Below are 23656 nucleotides of genomic sequence, written 5' to 3'. Positions count from 1 at the left end.
TTTCATGTTTTCTTCTTTTACAACGTTAAACCACAGTGGATTTAATTTGGCTTTTTGACACCGATCAACAAGAAAAAACTCTCTTGTGTCAAAGTGAAAACAGATCTTTACAAAGTGATCTAAATTATAAATGTAAAACACAAAATAATTGATTATGTGAGTGTTCACTCCCTCCCCCTTAATACACACACTAAATCAACTCTGATACAGCCAATTAGTTTTAGAAGTCACATAATTAGTTAAAAGGAGACCACTGTGTACAGTCAAGGTGTTTCAATTGATTGCAGTAAAAATACTCCTGTATCTGGAAGGTCCAACTGCTAGTGAGTCAGTATCTTGCCATAAGCTACACCAGGAAGACAAAAGAACCCTCTAAGCAACTCCATGAAAAGGTTATTGAAAAGCACAAGTCAGAAGATGGATACCAGAAAATTTCCAAGTCACTGAATATCCCTTGGAGTACAGTTACGTCAATGGTCAAGAAAAAGAAAGAATATAGCATAGCTGTAAATATTCTAGAGTAAGCTGTCCTCAAAAACTGAGTGTGCAAGAAGGAGGCCACCGAGACCTATGACAACTTTGGAGAAGTTACGAGCTTCAGTGGGAGAGACTGCATACAACAACTATTGCCCGGGTGCTTCACCAGTTGCAGCTTTATGGGAGAGTGGCAAAGAGAAAGCCACTGTGGGGGAAAAGAAACACTCACATAAAATCTTGACTCGAAGGCAGAAGGCATATGAGAGACTCTGCTGTCAGCTAGAAGAAGGTTCTATGGTTAAGGAAACCAAAATTGAAGTTTTTGGCTATCAGACACAAAACGCCAAACAAAGCACATCATCAAAAACACCCCCCCCCCCCCTTACCGTGAAGCATGGTGGTGGCTGCATTATGCTGTGGGGATATGTCACTGCAGCAGGCCTTGGAAGGCTTATGAAGGTAGAGGGTAAAATGAGTGCAGTAAAATACAGGGAAATCCTGGAAGAAAATCTGCAAGGGAACTGCGATTTGGGAGAAGATTTGTTTTCCAGCAAGACCGCGACCCCAAGCATAAAGCCAAAGCCGCACAAGAATGGCCTGGAATGGCCAAGTAAGAGTCCAATTCAGAGTTTGTGGCTATTTGTAATTAATTTAGATCACTTTATAGAGATCTGTTTTCACTTTGACACAAGGGTCTTTTTCTGTTGATCAGCGTAAAAAAAAAGCCAGATTAAATCCAATATGTTGTAAAACAATGAAACATAAGACCTTCTAAGGGGTGGCGAAAACTTTTTGTTGGCACCATACATGTATATAACAGATATAACCACATAATGTATATAGAAATGAGACGTTTCTCCAACCCAGGATGTAAAGCATAGTGGTATGCAAACACAAAACACATGATAATTCATGAAGGTGAGGATAAAATCTACAGAAGAATCACACATAAATAGCAAACTAAGGTGCATTAATATTAAATATTGTAAGGTACAGAACCGATTAACCTGTGACACTTCGAATGTGATATGGCAGGGAGTTTAGAAGCCTAATGGCCTGAGGGAAGAAATTGTTTCTCATCCTGACTGTTCTTGTTTTTGTGTATCGTGGTCTTCTGCCTGATGGTAGAAAGTCAAAGAGGATACTGGATGGTGGGTGGGATCCTTAGTAATACCAAGAGCTCTGATTATGCAGCGCTCCTGATAAATGCCCCTGACAGAAGGTAGGGAGACCCCTCTGATCCTCTCAGCTGTTCTCACAATCCTTTGTCAGGACTTCAGGTCTGATGTTCAAGATGGAGATGCAACTTGTCAGGGCACTCTCAGTGGTGGTCAGTATTCTTCTCTATGTGGCTGGAGCCACAGATTTCTCATTGTTAATGTAGTTGCCATAGATGGCAGCCTCCCTGATCTTCTCCAGTTCATATTATCAAAGCAGTCCTGAAGTGCAGAGATCGCAACTTCAGACCAGGTTTTCAAATTAACTTTTTCAATATTTTCTGTGTAATAGGCAGGAAAGATTAATTAAATTTGAAATAAAATTTTTAAAGAAAGATCTTAAAAACCAATTCCTAACAAAAATTTTCACATTAATTGAAATCCATTTTTGCTCCACCCTACTGTATTCAAATTCCAGCCTCTGCCAGTGAAGGATAGATATTGTGCCCACCATATTGTGAGCCAGTCATCTCTGGCTACGTGCCTCACTCCGGCCATTAATGCTGTCAATATTTGAGTTACTGGATTATGACAGCGGAACTGTTCTGGTCTGTCCCCTTCAGGGCTGGTTCAGGTTTTGTATCGCGGTATGGAAGTTGCTTGTGTGCACCCTTCTTTATTTAGAGTGGCTGATGCACACAAGCCTCCTCGTGGGTTTGACTGAGTGAAATCTTGACCGAGTGACAATGACTGGAAACCAGACTCTGCTGCCATTATAAACGCGAGATTCCGCAAATGCTGGATATCTGGAACAAAACACAAAATGTTGGAGGAACTCAACAGGTCAGGAGGGGAATGATCATTTAATATATCAGGCCAAGACCCTTCATCATGACTGATTTCCGCGAGTATTATGTTTTGCTCTGCCGATATTCGGGTGGAAGGACGTAAGCTCCAGTCAGACACACCCTTGCATTGTGTGCTGTCATTTAGTCCCGAAGCGACACCTCCTGGCGAAGATCAGATACTGCAATAGGGTGTAGTACATAAAATGCATTCAGAACCACTTGGGAGATGATTCAGCTCAGTGATTCAGTTGGTGTTTCTCCCTGGATCCAGACCATTTCAGTCCAGCAGTTGCCCTGTTCCCATTTCTTATCGCTTTCAGTCTAAATATCTGTGTAGTTTCTGTTTACTAGATTCTCATCACTAATGCAAAGTCTGAAATAAAGTGGGGAGTACCTTTTTAAAGGCCTTGCATTTAATTGTATCCGGTTTAGTTGTCAGGGACTATTTACTCTGGCCTGTTTTGTCATAGCTGAAAATGTCTCCAGCTAATTTATTGATGAAGAACTATCTGAGCTACTTTGTATTTGTGTATTAAAGACCGTAAGACAGGAGTAGAATTGGGCCATTTGGCCCATTGAGTCTGTTCCACCACGTGGCTGATCTTTTTGTAAAATTCAAGTTCAGGTTTATTGTCATCTGACTGTACGTACCTGCAGCCAATGAAACAACATTCCTCTGGACAACAGTGTTCCTACAAAGCACACACCATAATTCAAAGTGCTTGTAGTGCACAGCAAGGGTTCAGATAATAATTAAGACACATCGGTGCTAGAGCAGCAGACTGTGGTTTTTTATTTGGTTCAAATATTCAAAGTTGAATTTATTGTTATATGCACAAGTACATGGGTGCACAGGTGCAAATGATAAACTTGTTTACTCACAGACACCTATTTTAAAAAAATAAAGAGTTGCAGCCCACAATGTCAACTTCTTTTTTTTTTAACCATAGTTGCTGCCTGGCCTGCTGAGTTCCTCCAGCATTTTGTGTGTGTTGCTCGGATTTCCAGCATCTGTGGATCTTTGCTTGTTTGTGTTAAAGTCGATATTGCTGTCATATTGTTGTCATAAAGTCTATATTGTTAGACTTTAACAAGCTAAAGTGATTAAGGTATTGCCATTGGTTCAAGAACCAGCTGGTTGAAGGGAAGTAACTATTATTGAACCTCAAGATCAGAGGGCTGGAATGAGCTGATTGCTTGAGGGTAGCTATTAGTTCTGATGTTGTCAACCATTTCTCAGTGACAGGGCAAGTGGTAAATTTCTTTTGCCCCTCAATTTAAATTTACTGGTAAGTAGTTTGGGCATAAGGGCATATCCTCGTGGTAGCATAGTGTTACTACACTTTACAGTACTGGCGACCTGGGTTCAATTCCCACCACTGCCTGTAAGGAGTTTGTATGCTATTCTCCAGGTCTTCTGGGGGAGCGTTTGGCAGTTTTGGGCCTGTACTCACTGGAATTTAGAAGAATGTGTCATTGAAACCTAGCAAATGTTGAAAAGACTAGATAAGGTGGATGTGGAGAGGATGTTACCTTTGGTGGGCGTATCCAGCACGAGAGGGCACAGCCTCAAAATTGATGGGCAATCTTTTAGAACAGAGGTATGGGGGATTTTTTTTAAGCCAGAGAGTAGTGAATCTGTGGAATGCTCTGTCACAGACTGCGGTGGAGGCAAAGTCTGTGGCTATATTTAGGGTGGAAGTTGATCGTTTCCTGATTGGTCAGGGAATCAAAGGATATGGTGAGAAGGCAGTTGTATGGGGTTTGGTGGGATCTGGGATTGGCCTTGATGGAATGGCGGAGCAGATTTGATGGGCTGAATAGCCTAATTCTGTTCCTGTGCCTTATGACTTCCCTGCTTGTGCTTTTTTTCCCCTGCCTTCCTTTCTGCTTCATTTGCGAGTAGCAGATATACCAAGTTGTTTTTTTTTGTGTGATCAAACAGTTATTTCACTATCACCATCACTAATTCCAGGTCTTCTTGCTTCACTACATTTAAAATCCCCAGCTGCTGTGATTGGATTTGACATAGTGTCTCTGAGTCCCTTGTCTATTCCCTGGACATGGCTATAATGTAGTCACTGTACTGTCATGTTCCACACCTTATGTTGTCACAGCTCTGTATGCCAAGTCAACAGCTCCAAGAATAACTTTAAACTTTCAGGGCACAGTACTTCAGGAGAAGTCAGTAGATGAGAAATGTGAACAAGACTGGGGCTTAGTTGTCTGGACATTGAGATCAGTTCACCAGAGATTAGTACTTCTGATCTACTGTTCGTCAGTTCATCTCCGATTACTTTGAATGTATAGAATGTATTTTCCAACTTTTTTTGCCATTTGCAGATCAAGATGATTCTGGAAAGTTTTCCCATTGATTTAAAAGAACTGTTAATTTATTTGGATACCAGTAGCATTTCCTCTGTATTCTCCAATTCCTCTTTTTCTGACTGAATTGAAAGTGGCTGACGTACCAGTTTTCTTGAGCAACACACACAAAATGCAGGAGGAATGCAGCAAGTCAGGCCTCCATGGAAATGAATAAACAGTCAATATTTTGGACTGAAGCCCTTAAATAGCACTGGAAAGGAAGATGGATAAGAATAAGAAGATGGATAAGAATAAGAAGATGTGGGGAGGGAAAGGAGGACAAGCTAGAAGTTGATAGGTGAAGCCAAATGGATGGGGGAGAGGGATTACATAGAAACATAGAAAACCTACAGCACAATACAGGCTCTTAGGCCCACTTAGCTGTGCCGAACATATCCTTAGGAATTATCTGGGGTTACCCATAGCCCTCTGTTTTTCTGAGCTCCATGTACCTATCTATCATTTCCGCCTTCACCATTGTTGCCAGCAGCCCATTCCACACATTCACCACTCTTTGCTTTTAAAAAAAAAACTTAGCCCTGACATCTCCTTTGAACCTACTTCCAAGCACTTTAAAACTGTGCCCTCTCGTGTTAACCCTGGAAAAAAGCCTCTGACTATCCACACGATCAATGCCTCTCATCATCTTATAATGTGAGAAGCTGGGAGGTGATTGGTGGAAGAAGGAATCTGAGAGGAGATAGAGGAAATTTTTCTAGTCCTTGTGTATCTCCTATACCCTCTCTACGGTAACAGTGTTCTTGCCAGATGGAAATAACTAGTTTGGGCTGTTTTTTTTTCCCTTTAAAAAAAAAATTGGATAGGTATATGGACAGGAAAGGAATGGAGGGTTATGGGCTGAGTGCAGGTAGGTGGGACTAGGTGAGAGTAAGCATTTGGCACGGACTGGAAGGACCGAGATGGCCTGTTTCTGATTTAACCTGATTTTCAGCAATTTCTCCTCTCTCCCACTTCTCTCTTTCCATTCTCTATTCTGGCTCCCCTCTAATCACTTCCCTTCTCCTCACCTCCCCTGGTGCCACTCCTTCCCTTCTCCTATGGTGCATTCTCCTCTCCTAACAGATTCCTCCTTCAGCCCTTTACCACTTCGACCTGTCACTTCCCAGCTTCTCACATCACTCCTGACCCCCACCCACCTTGGCCCTCACTGATCTAACTTGTACTCCTCCCCCCCCCCCCCCACCACCACCATATTCCAGCTCCTGTCCCCTTCCTTTCCAGTACTGATATCAACCCAAAACATCAACTGTTTATTCCCCTCCATTGGTGCTGCCTGACCTGCTGAGTTCCTCCAGCATTTTGCGTGTGGTGCTCTGGATTTCCAACATCTGCAGAATCTCTTATGTTAATGAAAAGATCTAAATTACATAATCAGTTTGAATTTCCACACAAGCCTCCTCCAACTGCACTTCTATAATCCTCACTTCCACCTCTTTCTAGTGCCCCCCCTTCCCAGCAACACATTTCTACCACAAAATACCTGGAGATTTCAGTGTTAAGTTGGAACAGAAAGTTGAGAGCAAACAGATTTCCTGGTGAGGGATAGATGTTAATTTTTATCTGAGCTGTGGTGCTGTTGCTTAACCTCATTGTACAGCACTTACTGTTGTTCCGGCTAATAAAACATCATCGTCCTGAAATATTTATCAAATGCACAGACAGTCTGCTTCCAGCATCTCTAGCTTTTATTTCAGATTTCCAATGTCTGCAATGCTTTACCTTCAAGATCGTTCAAGATTCAAGGTGGTTTAATGTCATTTCCAGTACACAGATGCAAAGGAGAATGAAATAATTGTTACTCCAGATTTGATGCAGCAACACACAATGATAGTTTAAAAAAAACCCACAATAACTATACAGGGTAGCTTGTGTACGTCAATTGTACGTCCATAAAGTGACACTAGACACAGGAGTGTCTGTACATAAGGTGACTGACAGGGAATGATAAAGTAGTGGTGGTGGGGGGTGTGGAGGGGTGGGTTAGTGGGTGGAGGTGTTGATCAGCCTTGGGGAAATTTATGTTTTTGAAACTGGTGGTGGTCCTGTGGCTGCTACGTAGCCTCCTCCCTGATGGGAGTGGGACAGTATTTTCCTCTGTACGGTCTGACTGGTTTTTATTTACGATTTTCAGTGGTTTTCTTTAGAAGCAGAGCTGGCGTTGTGTTTGTGTGAATAGAGCTTCTCAGCCACTTTGCACTACATTGTTTTTGCAACACCATCACTTTCACTGTTTGGGTGCCTTGTGATATGTGATGCAGCATAACATGTGAGAACATCTAGAGACTGAGTTTTTATATTAAAAATATAGTTAGCAGTGGTAAAAATGGTCATGAATTTGAGATTGTTTACAAAGTCCAACTGGTTCACTGACCAAGTAAAGAAGGAAGCTTGTCAATTTGCCCAACTTCCTGTGTAGTAGTGTATGTTCAGCGTTCAAAGTAAATTTATAATCCAAGTACTTCTGTCCCATATACAATCCTCAGATTCACTTTCATGCGGGCATTCACAGAAAGTACAAAGAAACACAATAGAATCAATGAAAGACCCTACCCAACAGGACGGACAAACAACCAGAGCGCAAAAGACAACAAACTGTGCAAATACAAAAACAGGATCCACAAAGCACATATCACACACAGCACATAAGCTAAAGTATGATCATAAATAAATTAATAAAATGTAATTCAGAATGCATTTGGTGAGCAGCGCAGGTAAACAGCTGTCTGCCTTACTGATGAGAACTTGGTGACAGGGTGTTCATTGGTGTCTCAGCCTGAGCAAAGAATGTGGGAAGAATTGAAAATAAGGTGATTGTGGTTGATATAGACTCAGTGAACCCAGTGGCCTGTATCTCTCAATGACTCTGACTCTAAATGGATTCACATGTCCAACCATAGACAAAAATAAATGCTGTCAGTTTTAATATATCACAGATGGAGAAGAAACCACTGCTAACTACAATGACCTGTGCAGAAGACTTTTCATCTCTTGGAATTGCAGGCATTGTAGTTAGAAAGTGCTCCATGTACATACTAAATAGATTTCTGCAGAAAGGTAAACAGTGATCAAAAATGTTTAAATGTCTCCTGCAGCACATCACTGTTGTGCTTCCTACAGATTTGCTGTGCTCACCTGTCTGTTTTCTCTCCTACAGTGCGACGCCGTCAGCATATTAGAGAAGGAGCATGATTACAGGGACGAGCACTTGGATTTCATTCAGTCACATATTCGTAGATTCTGCTTAGAGTGTATCCTTGCCATTATTAATGAGTGTTGCTGTGATGAATCCACTGTTGTCCCTACTACAGGGGCCCCACTAGTTGTGGATAGAGAGTGTGGAGACATCAAGAGGTGCAGTCTTTGTACACAAATTGGCTGCTGTCATTGTTTGCAAAGATACACATTTAGTTCTCAATGCAGGGTCAGGTTCTCTGTGGTAACTGAAAATGTAGAGAATGTCACCATGGCTACAGAGTTAAATTTATTAACATTGACATATTTTGTGAAATTTGTTGTTTTGCGGCAGCAATACAATACAATATATTGAAGATTACTATCAGTTACAATGAGAAATATTTTAAAAAATGCAAATTGAGAGCAAAATGCTGAGGTAGTGTAGACCTTTCAGAAATCTAATGGTGGAGGCATAGTGTGGATATAAAAGCTTCAATGTCAGTTTGGGTAAGTTACAGGGAAGCGGGAACTATTTTCAGCACCCACTACAGCCGTAGCTCATGGTTACCACAGAAGCAACAAGCAACCACAGCCACTGATGTTGCTGATCCTACTAAAACATTAGTGATGACAGAACATGGGAAGTCACATACATGTAATAACATTCAAGGAGGATGTAGTTTACATAGTTGTGAAAAAAACAATCACAGTATCTTGGAGAATAGATCATCTGGCCCAGATTTCTGACTCCAACTCCACATTGACTATTGATTATTATATCAATATTTCACTACTTGCTAGTAGTGATGCAGAATGTCTCACGACTAAGCAGAGTTTACTAGTCACCCCAGGAACCTCTGGAAGAACACGCAGTGTTCATCAACATTCCTTGCAATGCATGGCTGACCTCCCATGTACATGGATCTGCAGATAGTGTGGATAACAAAAATTTTATAATTGCCTCTAATTGGATAGGGGAAGTGGCAAATATGGTGAAAGGTGCTGTATGAATATAAGGTTGTTAATGCAATAAAAAACAAATTAATTACTTAGGCTGGCTTTACCCAGTCTAATCCCATCTCCCAGCATTTGTGCTGTAGATTCTGTTCAAATGAATATCCAAGAGCTTCCTAACCCAGACAAGGGTTTATTCCCCTACACTCTTGTTCTTGTGTGATGTTTCTCTGCATTGCATTCCAAAGGACACACAGAAAATGAAATAAAACACCTGCAGTTTTGCCCTTTTCACAACCCCTGATTGGTATGGCCTTTCCTGATGGGATCAGTCTTCGTGATATCCCAGTGGTCATTTCACACATGATCAATAACCACTTGGCGAGAGGTATCTGATGGCCACTGCCAAGGGAACAAGTAGCACAACCCATGAGAATTACAAATTAGTTTAAGGTGGAAGGGCACAAAATGCAGCAGATATTGGTTTGAAAGATGAGGCTGTTTTGAGTTAAGTGACAACTGTGCTGACTAAAGTTCAAAATTATCTTTGTGAACTAGTTTTGAGCAAGGGATAACTAATCTGAGTCATCGGATTTTTTCCCTGATACCTTGAAGAATGGGAAGTAATTCATCACTACAAATTTAAGGTGAATGTTTGTTGAGCTGCTTTATATCATTATCTTTTTAGGGGTTAGTGTAACAATATTACAGTGCCGGCAAAGTAAGTTCAATTCCTGCTGCTGTCTGTAAAGAGTTTATACGTTTTCCCTCATGACCATGTGGGTTTTCTCCCCATGCTCCAGTTTCCTTGTAGATTCCAAAGACATACCGGTTTATAGGACACATGGGTGTAATCAGGTTGTGTGGGCTCGTTGGGCTGAAAGGGCCTGGTACTGTGCAGTATCTCTAATTAAAATAAAAATAGAGTGAAGGTGAGTGCTGTTAATGCTAAAGATGAACTTTCATTGCACTACTTTTTCTCCTCACTGTCACACTCGGATTAAATACATTTTCCTCTCAGATTATTTCCTTAATTAGTGTTTCAGACGGAGCGGCCTTGATTTATACGTCAATAAAAGAAGAAAAGAACGTTGATCTCTTGTATAAATATCTTGTCCACAAAATGTATGATTTCCAGTTTACTACACCTGCCTTAGTGGTAGAAAAGGATGCAGTCTTTATGTAAGTACACGTCGTATGTCGTTTGTACAAGTCACTGTGCCACTTGCCATCTGTACACCCAACCTGACTCAGCTCAGTATGCTATATCCTTGAGTCAATAAACTTACTCATTATTTGTCCTTTCCACAATTTATTTATTTTCATAACTTGTTACCCTGTACAGTACCGCTGCCACAACAAAAACTTCACAACATGTCAGTGACAATAAACCTGACTCTTGAGACACTTCGCCATACACTCTGTGAGCAATACCAGCGATGATCAGCACAAAAAAGGTGCCTTAAAGATGTAATAACTAACTTAATGATGATAATCACTATTGTGATTTTATAACAGAGTGCTGCAACTCTGTATTTTCAAACACTTTTATATAAAAGGAGTGTCCTGGCTTAACTCATGGATGACCACGTTGTTAAATTAGTTATTACATCTTTAGAGCACCTTTTGTGTGCTGATCTTGCCTGGTATTGCTCACAGAGTGCATGGTGAGGTGTCTCAGAATCAGGTTTATTACCATGGTAGCATAGCGGTCAGCACAATACTATTACAGCTTGGGATGATCAGGAGTTCAGAGTTTAATTTGGGTGATGCCTGTAAGGAGTTGGTAAGTTCTCCCTGTAAACCACATGGAGTTCCTCTGGGTGTTCTGGTTTCTTCCCACAGTCCAAAGACCTACAGGTAGTTATAGGTTGTCCTGTTAAATGGGCAGCGCGGCTTGTTCAAGTTGCAAGGGCCTGGGCTGTGTTGTATCTTGAAATAAATAAAATAATGCAGTAGATTGCAAAAGTCTTAGGCACATATATATAACTAGGATGCTTAAGACTTTGTTTGGCACAGTATTGTATTTGAAAATGGAGTGGAGAGTGAGTTTGTAAAACTGACAGGTGTTAAGGATCTTGGTAGTGGCGAAGATGGAGCACCGTGGGAGGGATGTGGGACAGGTGGCAGAGGGGGAGTGGTGTGGGTACAGACACACCCAGCCCTGATACACTTGGCAAGATCATTTGATTCCAAACAATTAGTATATAGAAGCATAAAAAACCTACCGCACAATACAGGCCCTTTGGCCCACAAAGCTGTGCTGAACATGTCCTTACCTTAAAAATTACCTAGGATTACACATAGCCCTCTTTTTCTAAGCTCCATGTACCTATCCAGGAGTCTCTTAAAAGACCCTATCATATCCGCCTCCACCACCGTCGCTGGCAGCCCATTCCTCACACTCACCACTCACTGCGTAAAAAAACAACTTACCCCTGACATCTCCTCTGTACCTACTTCCAAGCATCTTAAAACTGCCCTCTCACGCTAGCCACTTCAACCCGGGGAAAAAGCTTTAAGTATTTGGTGGTTGTCCACCATATCCAATAATGACAGGAAACCTGTGCAGGAGAATTTTTAAAATGGAAAAGGCATTGCACTGGGACATTCCACTCTCTTGACCTCAGAAGTCCAGATCTAGTGATGTAGGTAGTCATCACAACTGGGGTGTTCCTTGGTTGTAGATCATGACTACTTCTGTGCCTTGTCATGTAGTTCTCATTGCCCTCACCCCCCAGTCTGCTGGAGCTGACTACACATGATAGAACAGACATGTCCCTGTCTCACTGAGATATGAGGCCCTCCGGCTACTCTCACCTGCTGAAGCAGTGTACCGGGGTGTGGCTGCTTTCCTATGCAAATAGCTACTTGGAGCCACAGGTGTGAGTGCTGAGTGTCCCCAGTGGGGAACAAAGGTGACTAAGCTGCCCCAGATTGGACACGGCAAGCCCCTTCTATAGGTTTCACTAGGTACATGTTAATGTCAGGGAAATGTATACAATATGCATTCTTCGCAAACATCCACAACAACAGAGTACCCCAAAGAATGAATGACAGTTAAATGTTAGAACCCCAAAGCTCCCCCTCCCATGCATAATCAGCAGCAAAGCAATGACCCCTCTCCCCAACCAGTAGAAAAGCAACGGCCCCCCCCCCCCCCCCACACACCAAGCAGTCAAGCGTACAGCAAAGACACAGACACACTGCTCCAAAGACTACTCGTTCACCCGGTATTCGACATACCGCAGGCTCCCTCTCTCCCTAATAAGGGAAAAGGGGTGTCCCCATTTCACAGCGAGAGGGGAGACATAACAAAACAACTTGCTGATTTATGGAGCTCAGTGTCCAAAGAACTCTGGTCTCTGGGCACACAGCCAACAGCCAGCTCGTTTTCTATGACACACCAGTTTTCTGCAGTGGCAATGACCTAGAGACTGCCCATTTCCAGAACCACGAAATCCCTGAATCCTGAAGGTGCTCTAGTCTTCTAGGCCATATCGAATAGAGTCCACAGGTCCTAAAACTTGCAGACGTGTCCTGTTTCCATGCTGTACTTTCCCTTTTGGAATCTGGGTGTTACCAGTAAACCAACAAATTTCTGTCCATCCCTAACTGTGGTGGAAAGAAATCCCTCTGTGTTGGCGGTGTTCCCATAGTAATGTTGGTGAAAAGTTCCAATAATGAAAGAATGGATATATTTCCAAGCCAGAATGGTGTGACAGCTGATGTGCTGCCCTGCATCTGCAGAGCTTGTCATGGTGGTATGGAAGGTGCTATCATAGTAGACTGGACAAGGGGAACTGCCTGTGATTTTGTACATGGTACACACTGTAGCCACTGTGCACTGGTGTTGGAGGGAATGACTGCTTAGTTTATGCGACACAAAAACCCTCAGGTTTGTGTTAATTTATCTCAAGTTCCAAGTTTATTTTTATAGACGTACATAAGGTATAAATGGCATAACATTTACCTTGCAGCCACAATGAAGTACATTACAAACATGAGTTAATAAAATTAAAGATGCATTATATATACACAACCAAATTTTTTTTTGGAGTTGAGAGATGAATTTAAATGTAGTCTTGTGTTACCTTGGACTATATTACACTTTAATACATTCAAATGACATTTGCATATATGCAAATAATGCAGTAAGGGCTTATCAGTGTCACTGTCCCAAGGGCACATGTTTAGACTTCGATTTGTTTTTGTTCTGAGTGATCTTCTACAGGCAGATCTCATCATACTTTTTCCAGTATGTGAGTCCCAATGTAAGAAGCTTTCAGTAGATTTTAGTTATCTTCAGTGATGGTTTACCGTTGGTTCTATCTATAATTTTCAGTCCTGCAGGATGGGACAAAGATAAGAAAATTGCTATTCTGTACGAGAACTTTGCAACATTGAAACAAGATGATGCTTATGAGGATATCATCGTGAAGCCTCTGGTCAAAAAGGTAATGCCAGTACAAGGGTGGGGTGGTAGTGTAGTGGTTAGCACAGTCATGTTACAGTGCCAGATTTCAGGGTTTAAATCTCGCTATATGTTTTCCCTCTTACTGCATGGGTTTCCTCTGGGTGCTCTGGTTTCCTCTCACATTCCAATAACATACTGATTAGAGATAGGAGGTTGTGGACATGCTATGTTGGCGCCATAAATGGGCTACCCCCAGCATATCCTCAGACTGTGTTGGTCATTGATGCAAATGATGAATTTCACTGTATGTTTCAAAGTGCATATGACAAAGATAAGCTTAATTTATCTTAAGCTTTGTTTCCACCAAACTTGAAGGTCACTCAATTAAAGACACTTCCATTTGACCATCAAATGTATTTCTTGTCCATTTGGACGGTGGAAATAAATAAATAACACTAAACTCACCGCTTGCATGGGTAAGTATTCACAGGGCATGGTTAGAGATCTCTCGTTCCCCAGCTCGTGGATTGTAAAGAATGTGTGTGCAGAAATAGTGTGCCTTGCAAGTTAAGAAAAATACATAATTAGGGACACAAAATAACTAGACTAAATCCTTGCTGGCTTTTTGCACCTGAGGTTGGGTGAGACTGGAACTAGAGGTTATGGGTTAAGGGTGAAAGGTGAAATATTTAAGGGGGATTTCATTACTCAGGGTGGTACAAGTGCAGAACAGACTGCTGAAATTGTAGATGGGGTTTGATTGCAATGTTTCAGAGTATTTTGGATAAGTATAGTGACGGGTGGGGTATGGAGGACTATGGTCCAGGTGCCAGTTGATGGGACAATAGTTTGGCACTGACTAAGTGAACTGAAGGGCCTGTTTATGTGTTGTAGTGCCTTGACTCTTTGACTGTGACTAAATAAATAAATCCAAACATAGAGTATTTTATCAGACTACCGGTGAGTTAATCACAACTATTTAAAGGATGTGAGCCAAACTGGGTACAAGCAGCCTCTGGGCTTCATTCAGTATTAGATCCAAAATGGAACTGTGTATAACTACCAGGCTAAACAGTACAGCCAGGAATAAGGGGCAGTCTGGAATTGTGCAATTGCTTAAGAAAGCAATAGAATAAACTTGTAGGTAACATAAGTGGTTTGTAGAAGTATTTATAGGTATGTAAAAATTAAACAAAAATAATTAAGTGGAGCAAAGACAAGAAAATCTGCAGATGCTTTTTGGCCATCCGACTAAACACTGCACATAATCAGAAACACACCATCCCTACCGTGAAGCACGGTGGTGGCTGCATCATGCTGTGGGGATGCTTCACTGCAGCAGGTCCTGGAAGGCTTGTGAAGGTAAGAGGGTAAAATGAATACAGCAAAATACAGGGAAATCCTGGAGGAAAACCTGATGTAGTCTGCCAGAGAACTGCAATTTGGGAGAAGATCTGTTCTCCAGCAAGACAATGATCTTCAAGCGTAAAGTCAAAGCTACACAGGAATGGCTTAACAACAACAAAGTTAATGTCCTGGAATGGTCAAGTCAAAGTCCAGATCTCAACCTAAATGGGAATTTGTGACTGGACTGGAAGGTACTGTTCACTGGTGATCCCAATGGAATCTGACAGAGCTTGAGCAGTTTTGTAAAGAAGAAAGGGGGGGAAATTGCAGTGTCCGGATGTGCATTGCTGATGGAGACCTATCCACACAGACTCAAGGCTGTAATTGCTGCCTAATGTGCACCTACTAAATACTGACTTGGAGGGCTGAATACTTATGCAATCAATTATTTTTTTATGTATGTAATTAATTTAGTTCACTTTGTAGAGATCTGTTTTCACTTTGAGGTGAAAGAGTTTTTTTCTTTTGATCAGTCAAAAAAGCCAAATTAAATCCACTGTTATTCAATGTAAAACAATAAAACATGAAAACTTCTTGTGGGGGGGGGGGATTAGATTTTATAGGCACTGTAGATTATATATAAGGTGACTGACAGGAAATGTTAAAATACTGGTGGGGTGGGGTGTGGAGGGTTAGTGCAGGGGTTCCCAGCCTTTTACATGCCTTGGACTCCCACCATTAACTAAGGGGTCTGTGGCCTCCAGGATGGGAACCTCTGGGTTAGTGAGTGGAAGTGTTGATCAGCATTACTGCTTGGACAAAGTAACTGTTTATGAGTCTGGTGGTCCTGGTGAGGATGCTATTTAGACACTCCAGGAACAAATCCTTCATGGTGTCACTGGCACTTTTCCGACACCTTTCTGTGTATACATGTCCTTGATAGTGGGTAGGCTGGTGATGCGAGAAAATAAATGACATTGAATGCTGATAAAGCCCAAAGCCTGATAAATTGTGTCCCAGAAAACTGAAGTTGGTAGTAGGTGCATTGGTTCCAGTTTTCTGGAACTCAGAAACTGTAATATAGTTTCTGAAGGCGGAGGTGGTGGATTGGAAGGCCTAGATGGAGTGCATGTAGAGAGGATGTTTCCTATAGTGGGAGAATCGAGGACCAGAGAACACAACCTCAGAAAAGGGCATTCCTTTAGAACAGAGTTGAGGATTTCTTTAGCCAGAGGATAGTGAGTCTGTGCAATTTATTGCCATAGCTGGCTATGCAGGCCAAGTAATTGGGGTTTATTTAAAGTGGAGGTTGATAGGTTTTTGATTAGTCAGTGTATCAAAGGTTATAGGGAGAATGCAGGAGAATGGGATCGAAAGGGTTAATGAATCAGTCATGTTGGAATAGCTGAGCAAACTCGATGGACCAGCTGGCCTAATTCTGCTCCTAGGTGTTATGGCTGTAACACTGCTGTTTAAGGAAGGGTAAACAAAATATATAACTGGTTGGCTAATGTCAGTAGTGGGAAATGATTATAAAGGATGAGATACAGAAACAGTTGGAAAACATCTGGAATTAGACAAAATCAATCAGTGATTTTGTCTTTCCAGAAGTCCACACAAGTAGCTCCTTTGGTCAAGGTTGAACCCTGAATACCAAGATGGTAAGTAAGGAGGCATGGGATCCAAGGGGACATCGCTTCGTGGATCCAGAGCTGGCTTGTCCACAGAAGGCAAAGAGTGGTTGTAGACAGGTCATATTCTGCATGAAGGTCACCAGTGGTGTGCCTGAGGAATCTGTTCTGGGACCCCTACTCTTTGTGATTTTTATAAATGACCTGGATGAGGAAGTGGAGGAATGGGTTAGTAAATTTGCTGATGACACAGTGGTTAGGGGTGTTGTGGATAGTGTGGAGGGCTGTCAGATGTTACAGCGGTCATTGATAGGATGCAAAACTGGGATGAAAAGTGGCAGATGGAGTTCAGCCCAGATAAGAGTGAGGTGGTTCATTTTGGTAGATCAAATATAATAACAGAATATAATATTAATGGCAAGACTCTTGGCAGAGTAGAGAATCAGAGAGATCTTGGGGTCTGAGTGCAAAGGACACTCAAAACTGCTATGCAGGTTGACTCTGGTTAGGAGGGCATACAGTGCATTGGCCTTCATCAACCATTGGATTGAGTTTAAGAGCCGAGAGGTAATGTTGCAGCTATGTCGGACCCTGATCAGACCCCACTTGGAGTATTGTGCTCAATTCTGGTCACCTCACTGCAGGAAGGACAGGGAAACCATAGAAAGGGTGTAGAGGAGATTTACAAGGATGTTGCCTGGATTGGGGAGCATGCCTTAATGAGAAAAGGTTGAGTGAACTCAGTCTTTTCTCCTTGGAGCGACGGAGGATGAGAGGTGACCTGATAGAGGTGTATAAGATAATGAGAGGCATTGATCGTGTGGATAGTCGGACTTTTTCAACGTGACTGAACTGGCTAGCACAAGAGGGCATAGTTTTAAGGTGCTTGGAAGTAAGTACAGAGGAGATGTCAGGGATAAGGTTTTTATGCAGAGTGGTGAGTGCGTGGAATGAGCTGCCAGCGGCAGTGGAGGTGGAAGTGATAGGGTCTTTTCAGAGACTCCTGGATGGCGACATGGAGCTTAGAAAAATAGAGGGCTATGGGTAAGCCTAGGTAGTTTTAAGACACAGCTCTGTGGGCTGAATGGCCTGTAGTGTGCTGAAGGTTTTCTATGTTGAGGCAGCCAGTATTAAATGTTGAGCCACTGTTCATTTATTCTTGGGATAAATGGTCCTGGAAAAGATGCTGAGCAGATTCTCTAGAATGGTTCGCTTGGTAAAAAGGAACAGCTGAGAAGATTGAGAATAGATCATTAAGGGTAGTTCTGACTGTGGTATTATGACAAAGGTGAGAGGAACTAGTTCCTCTGGTTGGGTGGGTGTTAGCATGAGGGCAGGGGTAATTTTCAGAACAAGGACGCATAACTGATTTTTGTGTCATGGAGGGGATTATTCCTAGGGAGAGCTACAAACTGGAACCCTGCCCCCATCAGAGCTGGGAGAGTCTATGGAAAATGTAAAAACTGAGTTGTCTGGTGGGAAAACCAAATGAAGTAATCTTGCTGGAGCTTGGAAAAGGATTGTCCACAGTCCTGGAATGTGACAGAGCAGGGAAGAGCACTGAGTTCATTATCTCGTGTTGGATTGTGTGGGCAAGTGGCACAGCTAGTAGAGCCGCTCCTCTCGTAACCTGGTTTTGATCTTGACCTTGGATGCTGCCTGTGTGGGGATTGCGCATTCTCTCTTGAAGTGTTGTGGTTTTGCAGGTTTCCTTCCAGAGACAGGCAAGTTTGTGGATTAACTTGAAAGATAAAAAGTAGACTTTGTCATACGTACAGCAAAACATACAGTGTAATGTGTTTCCATCAATGACCAACATAGTCCAAGGATGTGCTGGGAGTAGCCTGCAACTATTGCTACACTTCCCACACTTACCAACCCCAACCCATACAACTTTAGAATGTGGGGAGGAAACCCACGAGGTCACAGAGAGAATGTGCCTTACCAATGTAAATTTCTCCTAGTGAGTATGTGAGTGGTAGAATCTGGAGGGACTTTGACTTGAATGTGGGAAAAATAAAAGGAAGGTAGTTCATGATGAGATGAAGGGTCTATTTCTGTGCTGTTCATTGCTGTCTGTGGTTGGCTGGCACTGGGATTACAACTGTTCAACGCTCACTCTTCATCTCCTTTTCCAGCCGGTCCACGATAAAGAAGTGGCCTCAGAGGATGAGCAAGTTTTTCTCATGAAGCAGCAGGTAAGCTTGTACTACTACAGTCACTAAAGTCACAGGTTGCCTTCAATGGGCCATGGTTGTTCTGGCCTGGTATTTATTTCTGGTGTTGGTTGCCCTCTGCTGGTGATGGTGAATATTCCATCTTTGTTCAAGTTTATTGACTGTAGATATATGGAACAATGTTCCTCTGAGCTGCAGTGCACCCACAAAACATATCACACATAAGATATACCACAAGTAAGTTAATAAAGTATGTATGAAGTATGCAGCACTTATAAACAGTACAGTAAACTGTTTATTGTCCTAATGATCTCAGTAGTGGCAGGGTATTCATTAGTCTCACAGTCAGGGGGAAGAAACTGTTAACCATTCTGGCAGACCTAGTCCTGATGCTCCTGATGGTAGTAGGTAAAAGGGATTGTGGGATGTATAGTAGGGATCCTCAACAATACTTCGAGCCCTTTGTCTGCAGTGCTCCTAGTAAATGTTACAAATAGGGGGAAGGAAAGCCCTGGTGATCCTTTTGCCAGTTGAGTACTGCTGACAACAGTATCTGTTTTAAAAGGTTGCAAAATATCCACAGCATGTATTTGTGCTGAGAGGGGGCAAGTTCAAAGATGGGCATGACAGGATTATTTCAGTGTGGTGGGTGCCTGGAATGTGCTGCCTGGGGTGGTTGTGGAGGCAATTATGATATAGGCATTTAACAAGCCCTTAGGCACATGAATGCAGAAAATGGAAGGATATAGACTTTGTGTAGACAGAATGGATTTGTTTTGTTGACCATTTTGAATACCAATATTTAGTTCAGCACACCTTTGTGGGCTGAAGGACCTGTTCATGTACTGTACTGTTCTATGTGCTTCACTGGATCATTATTATCATTATAATTTAAATCTATCTTGCATTATGTTATTGTTTTCCTTCATTGCACTGTTGCAATGAAATGGTCTGCAAAAACAGTTTATTCACTGTACTTTGGTACATGTGACAATAGTAGTTTGATTTTGAGTGCCATGAGGTATTTGGACTGATGATTGAAATCTCTCTTGTGTTAGGTTTTAAGTATCTTAGTGAAGGAGTGGGAGACAGTGAAGAGGGGGAATTCCAGAGGTTAGGAAGATTCGGCTAGCAGAGGTGGAGCATTGGCCATATCTGGAGGAGATTGCTATGGTGGACAGGACGAGGCCCCGCGACATTTGAAGTCTGTATTTTAAATCTGCTTCTTGCACATTGCGGCTGCTTTAATTTGGATTCTAGTGAAAGAGCATCTGCTCACTTTCTAGTATTGGTGCGATGGGCAGTGTGTCCCTAGAATGGAGTTACTGAAAATGTGCTTCGTGGAGTCACAACTTTTGGAAAGCTGGCAGAACATCAGCAGCTTGAGGCAAAGGCTCACTTCTGTGGTATGGAAGTACTCTAAAACATGCAGTAGTGTAGAGGTTGTTAATGAAACTCTATCTGGAGTTGTTGATTCAGAGGTATATTCAAATCTCTCCTTGGCAGCCAGGGAATGTAAACACAATGAATTAAATAATAATCAGGTTTAATATCACTGGCATATGTAATGAAATGTGTTGTTTTGTGACAGCAATATATTGCAATACATAATAGGAAAAATACTGAGGCAGTGTTCGTTGTCCCTTCAGAAATCTGATGGTGGAGAGGAAGAAACTGTTCCTGATATGTTGAGTGTGTTTCTTCAGGCTCCTGTTCTTCTTATTTAATGGTAGCAGTGAGAAGAGGGCATGTCCTGGGTGATGGGGGTCCTTCGTGACGAATGCTGCCTTTTTGAGGCATCACCTTTTCAAGGTGTCCTGGATGCTGCCCATGTTGGAGCTGGCTGAGCTTACAACTTACTGCAGCTCCTGTGCAGTGTCCCCTTCATACCAGGCGGTGATGCATGCGAGGTGAAAAGCTCATGTGAGTAATGTTGACCACGGAGCTACGTGATTGTTCAGAAAAACTCGACTGATTCACCAATGTGTTTCGGGGAAGGACATTTATCTTGCGCTCTGGGTTATTAGTGCTGTTACCTCTTCTGCATTTAGGACTGGTTATTAAATCGAAGCACTACTGTTGTTCACATCCTGGGAATGAAAATTTTAAAACCGTTTAACATTTCAATCGATGTAAACGGTCTTTGTTAGGTATGTGTGGAGATTTTGACCATGTTCTCTCTTCCTGTGACAGCTACATACTCTCTTCCATCATGAAGTAGTCTCTGTTTTTAATATCCTGATAAAATCCAGGATCTGTGTGCTGAGTGGAAGGGCAAGGAAATTATTTTAACAGATTTTCCTCTTCAGACGAAATTGGCAACTTTGTTATTTCAATGACCGATTTGGCACAGGGTTGATACACAAAAAAGAGGATTATGTAGGAGGCAAGTGTTAGATTTAGCTCAGAGGATGTTAAAAGGTCGTCACAACATTGTGGGAAGAAGTGCCTGTACTAGGCTGTACTGTTCTGCGTTCATGTGGCCAGAACTTCCCATGAGCCTGCATTTTCTGCTTTATTTTTTTCTTTCTTTTTCCATCCTTTTATTATCATTATTAATAACAACAAAATGAAATTGGTACATAGATAATGGGATTACAAACGTACATATTTCAACTAACTATAAAAGATTACAAGAACAATGATTACAGTATAAATGAGTATTCCCGCATCATAAATGATACAATATACAAATAGACAAGGCATGTGTATCATAATATAGAATAAAAAGAAAAAAGAAAAAAAATCATTATGCAAAAAAAAATCTAAAAATCTAATAACTAATAGAAGAAAAAAAACAAAAAAGAGAAAAAAAATTTAAAAAGAGAGAGAAAAAAAGGGCTGTTTATAATATCTCACAGAAATACAAAATCATCAGTGTCATCAACTCCGATCCTCTTGATATATATGAAATCAAAACTGGAAAATCAAATAGGCCTGGAACAGGGTCCTATTACATCATATGAAAATATTGAATAAATGGTCTCCATATCTTTTCAAATTTAGTAGAAGTGTCAAATACACCACTTCTAATTTTTTCTAAATTTAAACATAACATAGTTTGAAAAAGCCAATGAAATACAGTAGGAGGATTAATTTCCTTCCAATTCAACAAAATAGATCTAGCCATTGTGTGAGAAATGCAATCATTCAACAAGCGGAAGAAGATAAATGAAGTGAGTCCATCATTGGTAAACCAAAAATTGCGGTAATAGGATGGGGTTGTAAATCAATGTTCAATACTGCAGAGATAATATCAAAAATATCTTTCCAATATTTTTTCAAAAGCGGACATGACCAGAACATATGAGTTAAAGATGCTATTTCAGATTGACATCTATCACAAATAGGATTTATATAGGAATAAAAATGAGCCAATTTATCCTTGGACATATGAGCCCTATGTACGACCTTAAACTGTATTAGTGAACGTTTGGCACATATAGATGATGTATTAACTAATTGAAGAATTTTATCCCAATTCTCAATAGGAATAATAAGGTTAAGCTCTCTTTCCCAATCATTTTTTGTCTTAAAAAAGGGGCTCTGAATGTATCTTCATAATTATATTATAAAGTTTTGATATAAGCCCTTTCTGAAAGGGGTTTAATTCAAACAAATTCTCCAAAATGCCTGAAGACACAAAGTTTGGAAAAATAGGAAGTACAGTATTTAAAAAATTCCTAATCTGTAAATATCTAAAAAAAATGAAATCTAGGCAAATTATATTTATTAGATAATTGCTCAAAAAACATAAAACAATTATCCAAAAATAAATCAGAAAATCGTAGTCTTCCAAGCCAAATAAGCTTGGTCTATAATTGAAGGGTGGAAAAAACAATTGGATACAATAGGAATATTTAAAACAAACTGAGTCAACCCAAAAAATTTCCGAAATTGAAGCCATATACGTAAAGTATGTTTAACTATCGGGTTGTCAATTTGTTTCGGCAATTTAGAAAGAGCAAAAGGGAGAGAAGTCCCCAAAATAGAACCCAGTGCAAAACCTGGTACCGATTTAATTTCCAGGCTCACCCAATGAGGGCTAAAAGATCCATCCCAATCTTTCTTTCTTTTTTTCTTTTTTTCTTTTTCAATCTTTTTATTGAGTTTCATATATTAAAAAAAACATAACATAATAATGAATAGGTTATAAGTGCAATAGACTTGAAATTAAATTAATAATAAGATAACAATATCCTATTAAAATATCAACAGAAAAAAATAGTACATTAATCAATCAAGCCTATAATAATTATATATGAAAAAAATAAGAATAATCATCAAAAGAAAAAAAAATTTAAAAATACAAGAAAAAATATATATTGAGAAAAAAAACCACTAAACTAAACTAACATGGGCAATAATAACAGTTTATATGCATATGATAGTGTCAAAAACTCCGGAACTCCATACCAGAACAAGAATAAACAGAGAGAAGGTCTGGGAGAGGCCAAATTAATTCATATGAAAATGTCAAATGAATGGTCCCCAAGTTTCTTCAAATTTAATTGATGAGTCAAAAATAGTGCTTCTAATTTTTTCCAAGCTCAGATAAGAAATAGTTTGAGAGAACCACTGAAACGTGGTAGGAGGATTTACTTTTTTCCAATTTTGTAATATAGACCTTCTGGCCATTAATGTTACAAAAGCAATCATTCGTCTAATTGAAGGGGAAAACTGATTACCATTCTCATTTGGTATACCAAAAATTGCAGTAATAAAATGAGGTTGTAAATCGATGTTCCAAATTGAGGAAATGGTAACAAATATGTCCTTCCAATAGTTATATAAGGTGAGACATGACCAAAACATGTGGGTCAATGAAGCCACATCTGAATGACATCTGTCACATTGAGGGTTAATATGAGAATAGAATCGAGCAAGCTTATCTTTAGACATATCAGCTCTATGTACAATTTTAAATTGTATTAAAGCATGTTTAGCACATATAGAAGAAGAATTAACCATTTGTAAAATTTTTTCCCATTTTTCTGTTGATATATTATATTGAAGTTCTTTATCCCATTCTTGTTTAATTCTACCTGATATTTCTGGTTGTATCTTCATAATCATAGTATAATTA

At 40.7% G+C, this 23656-nt stretch overlaps 1 protein-coding gene across 2 annotated transcripts in view; it reads left to right on the top strand.

Moving 5' to 3' along the window:
• Nucleotides 1-23656, top strand: part of dync1li2 (dynein, cytoplasmic 1, light intermediate chain 2) — a 147806-nt gene that overhangs the window by 71248 nt on the left and 52902 nt on the right. For both annotated transcript variants that reach the window (XM_059993299.1, XM_059993298.1), the window contains 4 exons: nt 8025-8118; nt 10045-10180; nt 13344-13455; nt 18532-18591. In XM_059993299.1, coding sequence (XP_059849282.1) covers nt 8025-8118; nt 10045-10180; nt 13344-13455; nt 18532-18591 — 402 coding nt within the window. The remainder of the gene's footprint in view (nt 1-8024; nt 8119-10044; nt 10181-13343; nt 13456-18531; nt 18592-23656) is intronic.

Source organism: Hypanus sabinus, chromosome 17 (assembly GCF_030144855.1).
Source record: "Hypanus sabinus isolate sHypSab1 chromosome 17, sHypSab1.hap1, whole genome shotgun sequence".
Classification (NCBI taxonomy): Eukaryota; Metazoa; Chordata; class Chondrichthyes; order Myliobatiformes; family Dasyatidae; genus Hypanus; species Hypanus sabinus.
The sequence above is the reverse complement of the archived record's forward strand: the minus strand, read 5'-3'. Positions and strand labels throughout refer to the sequence as shown.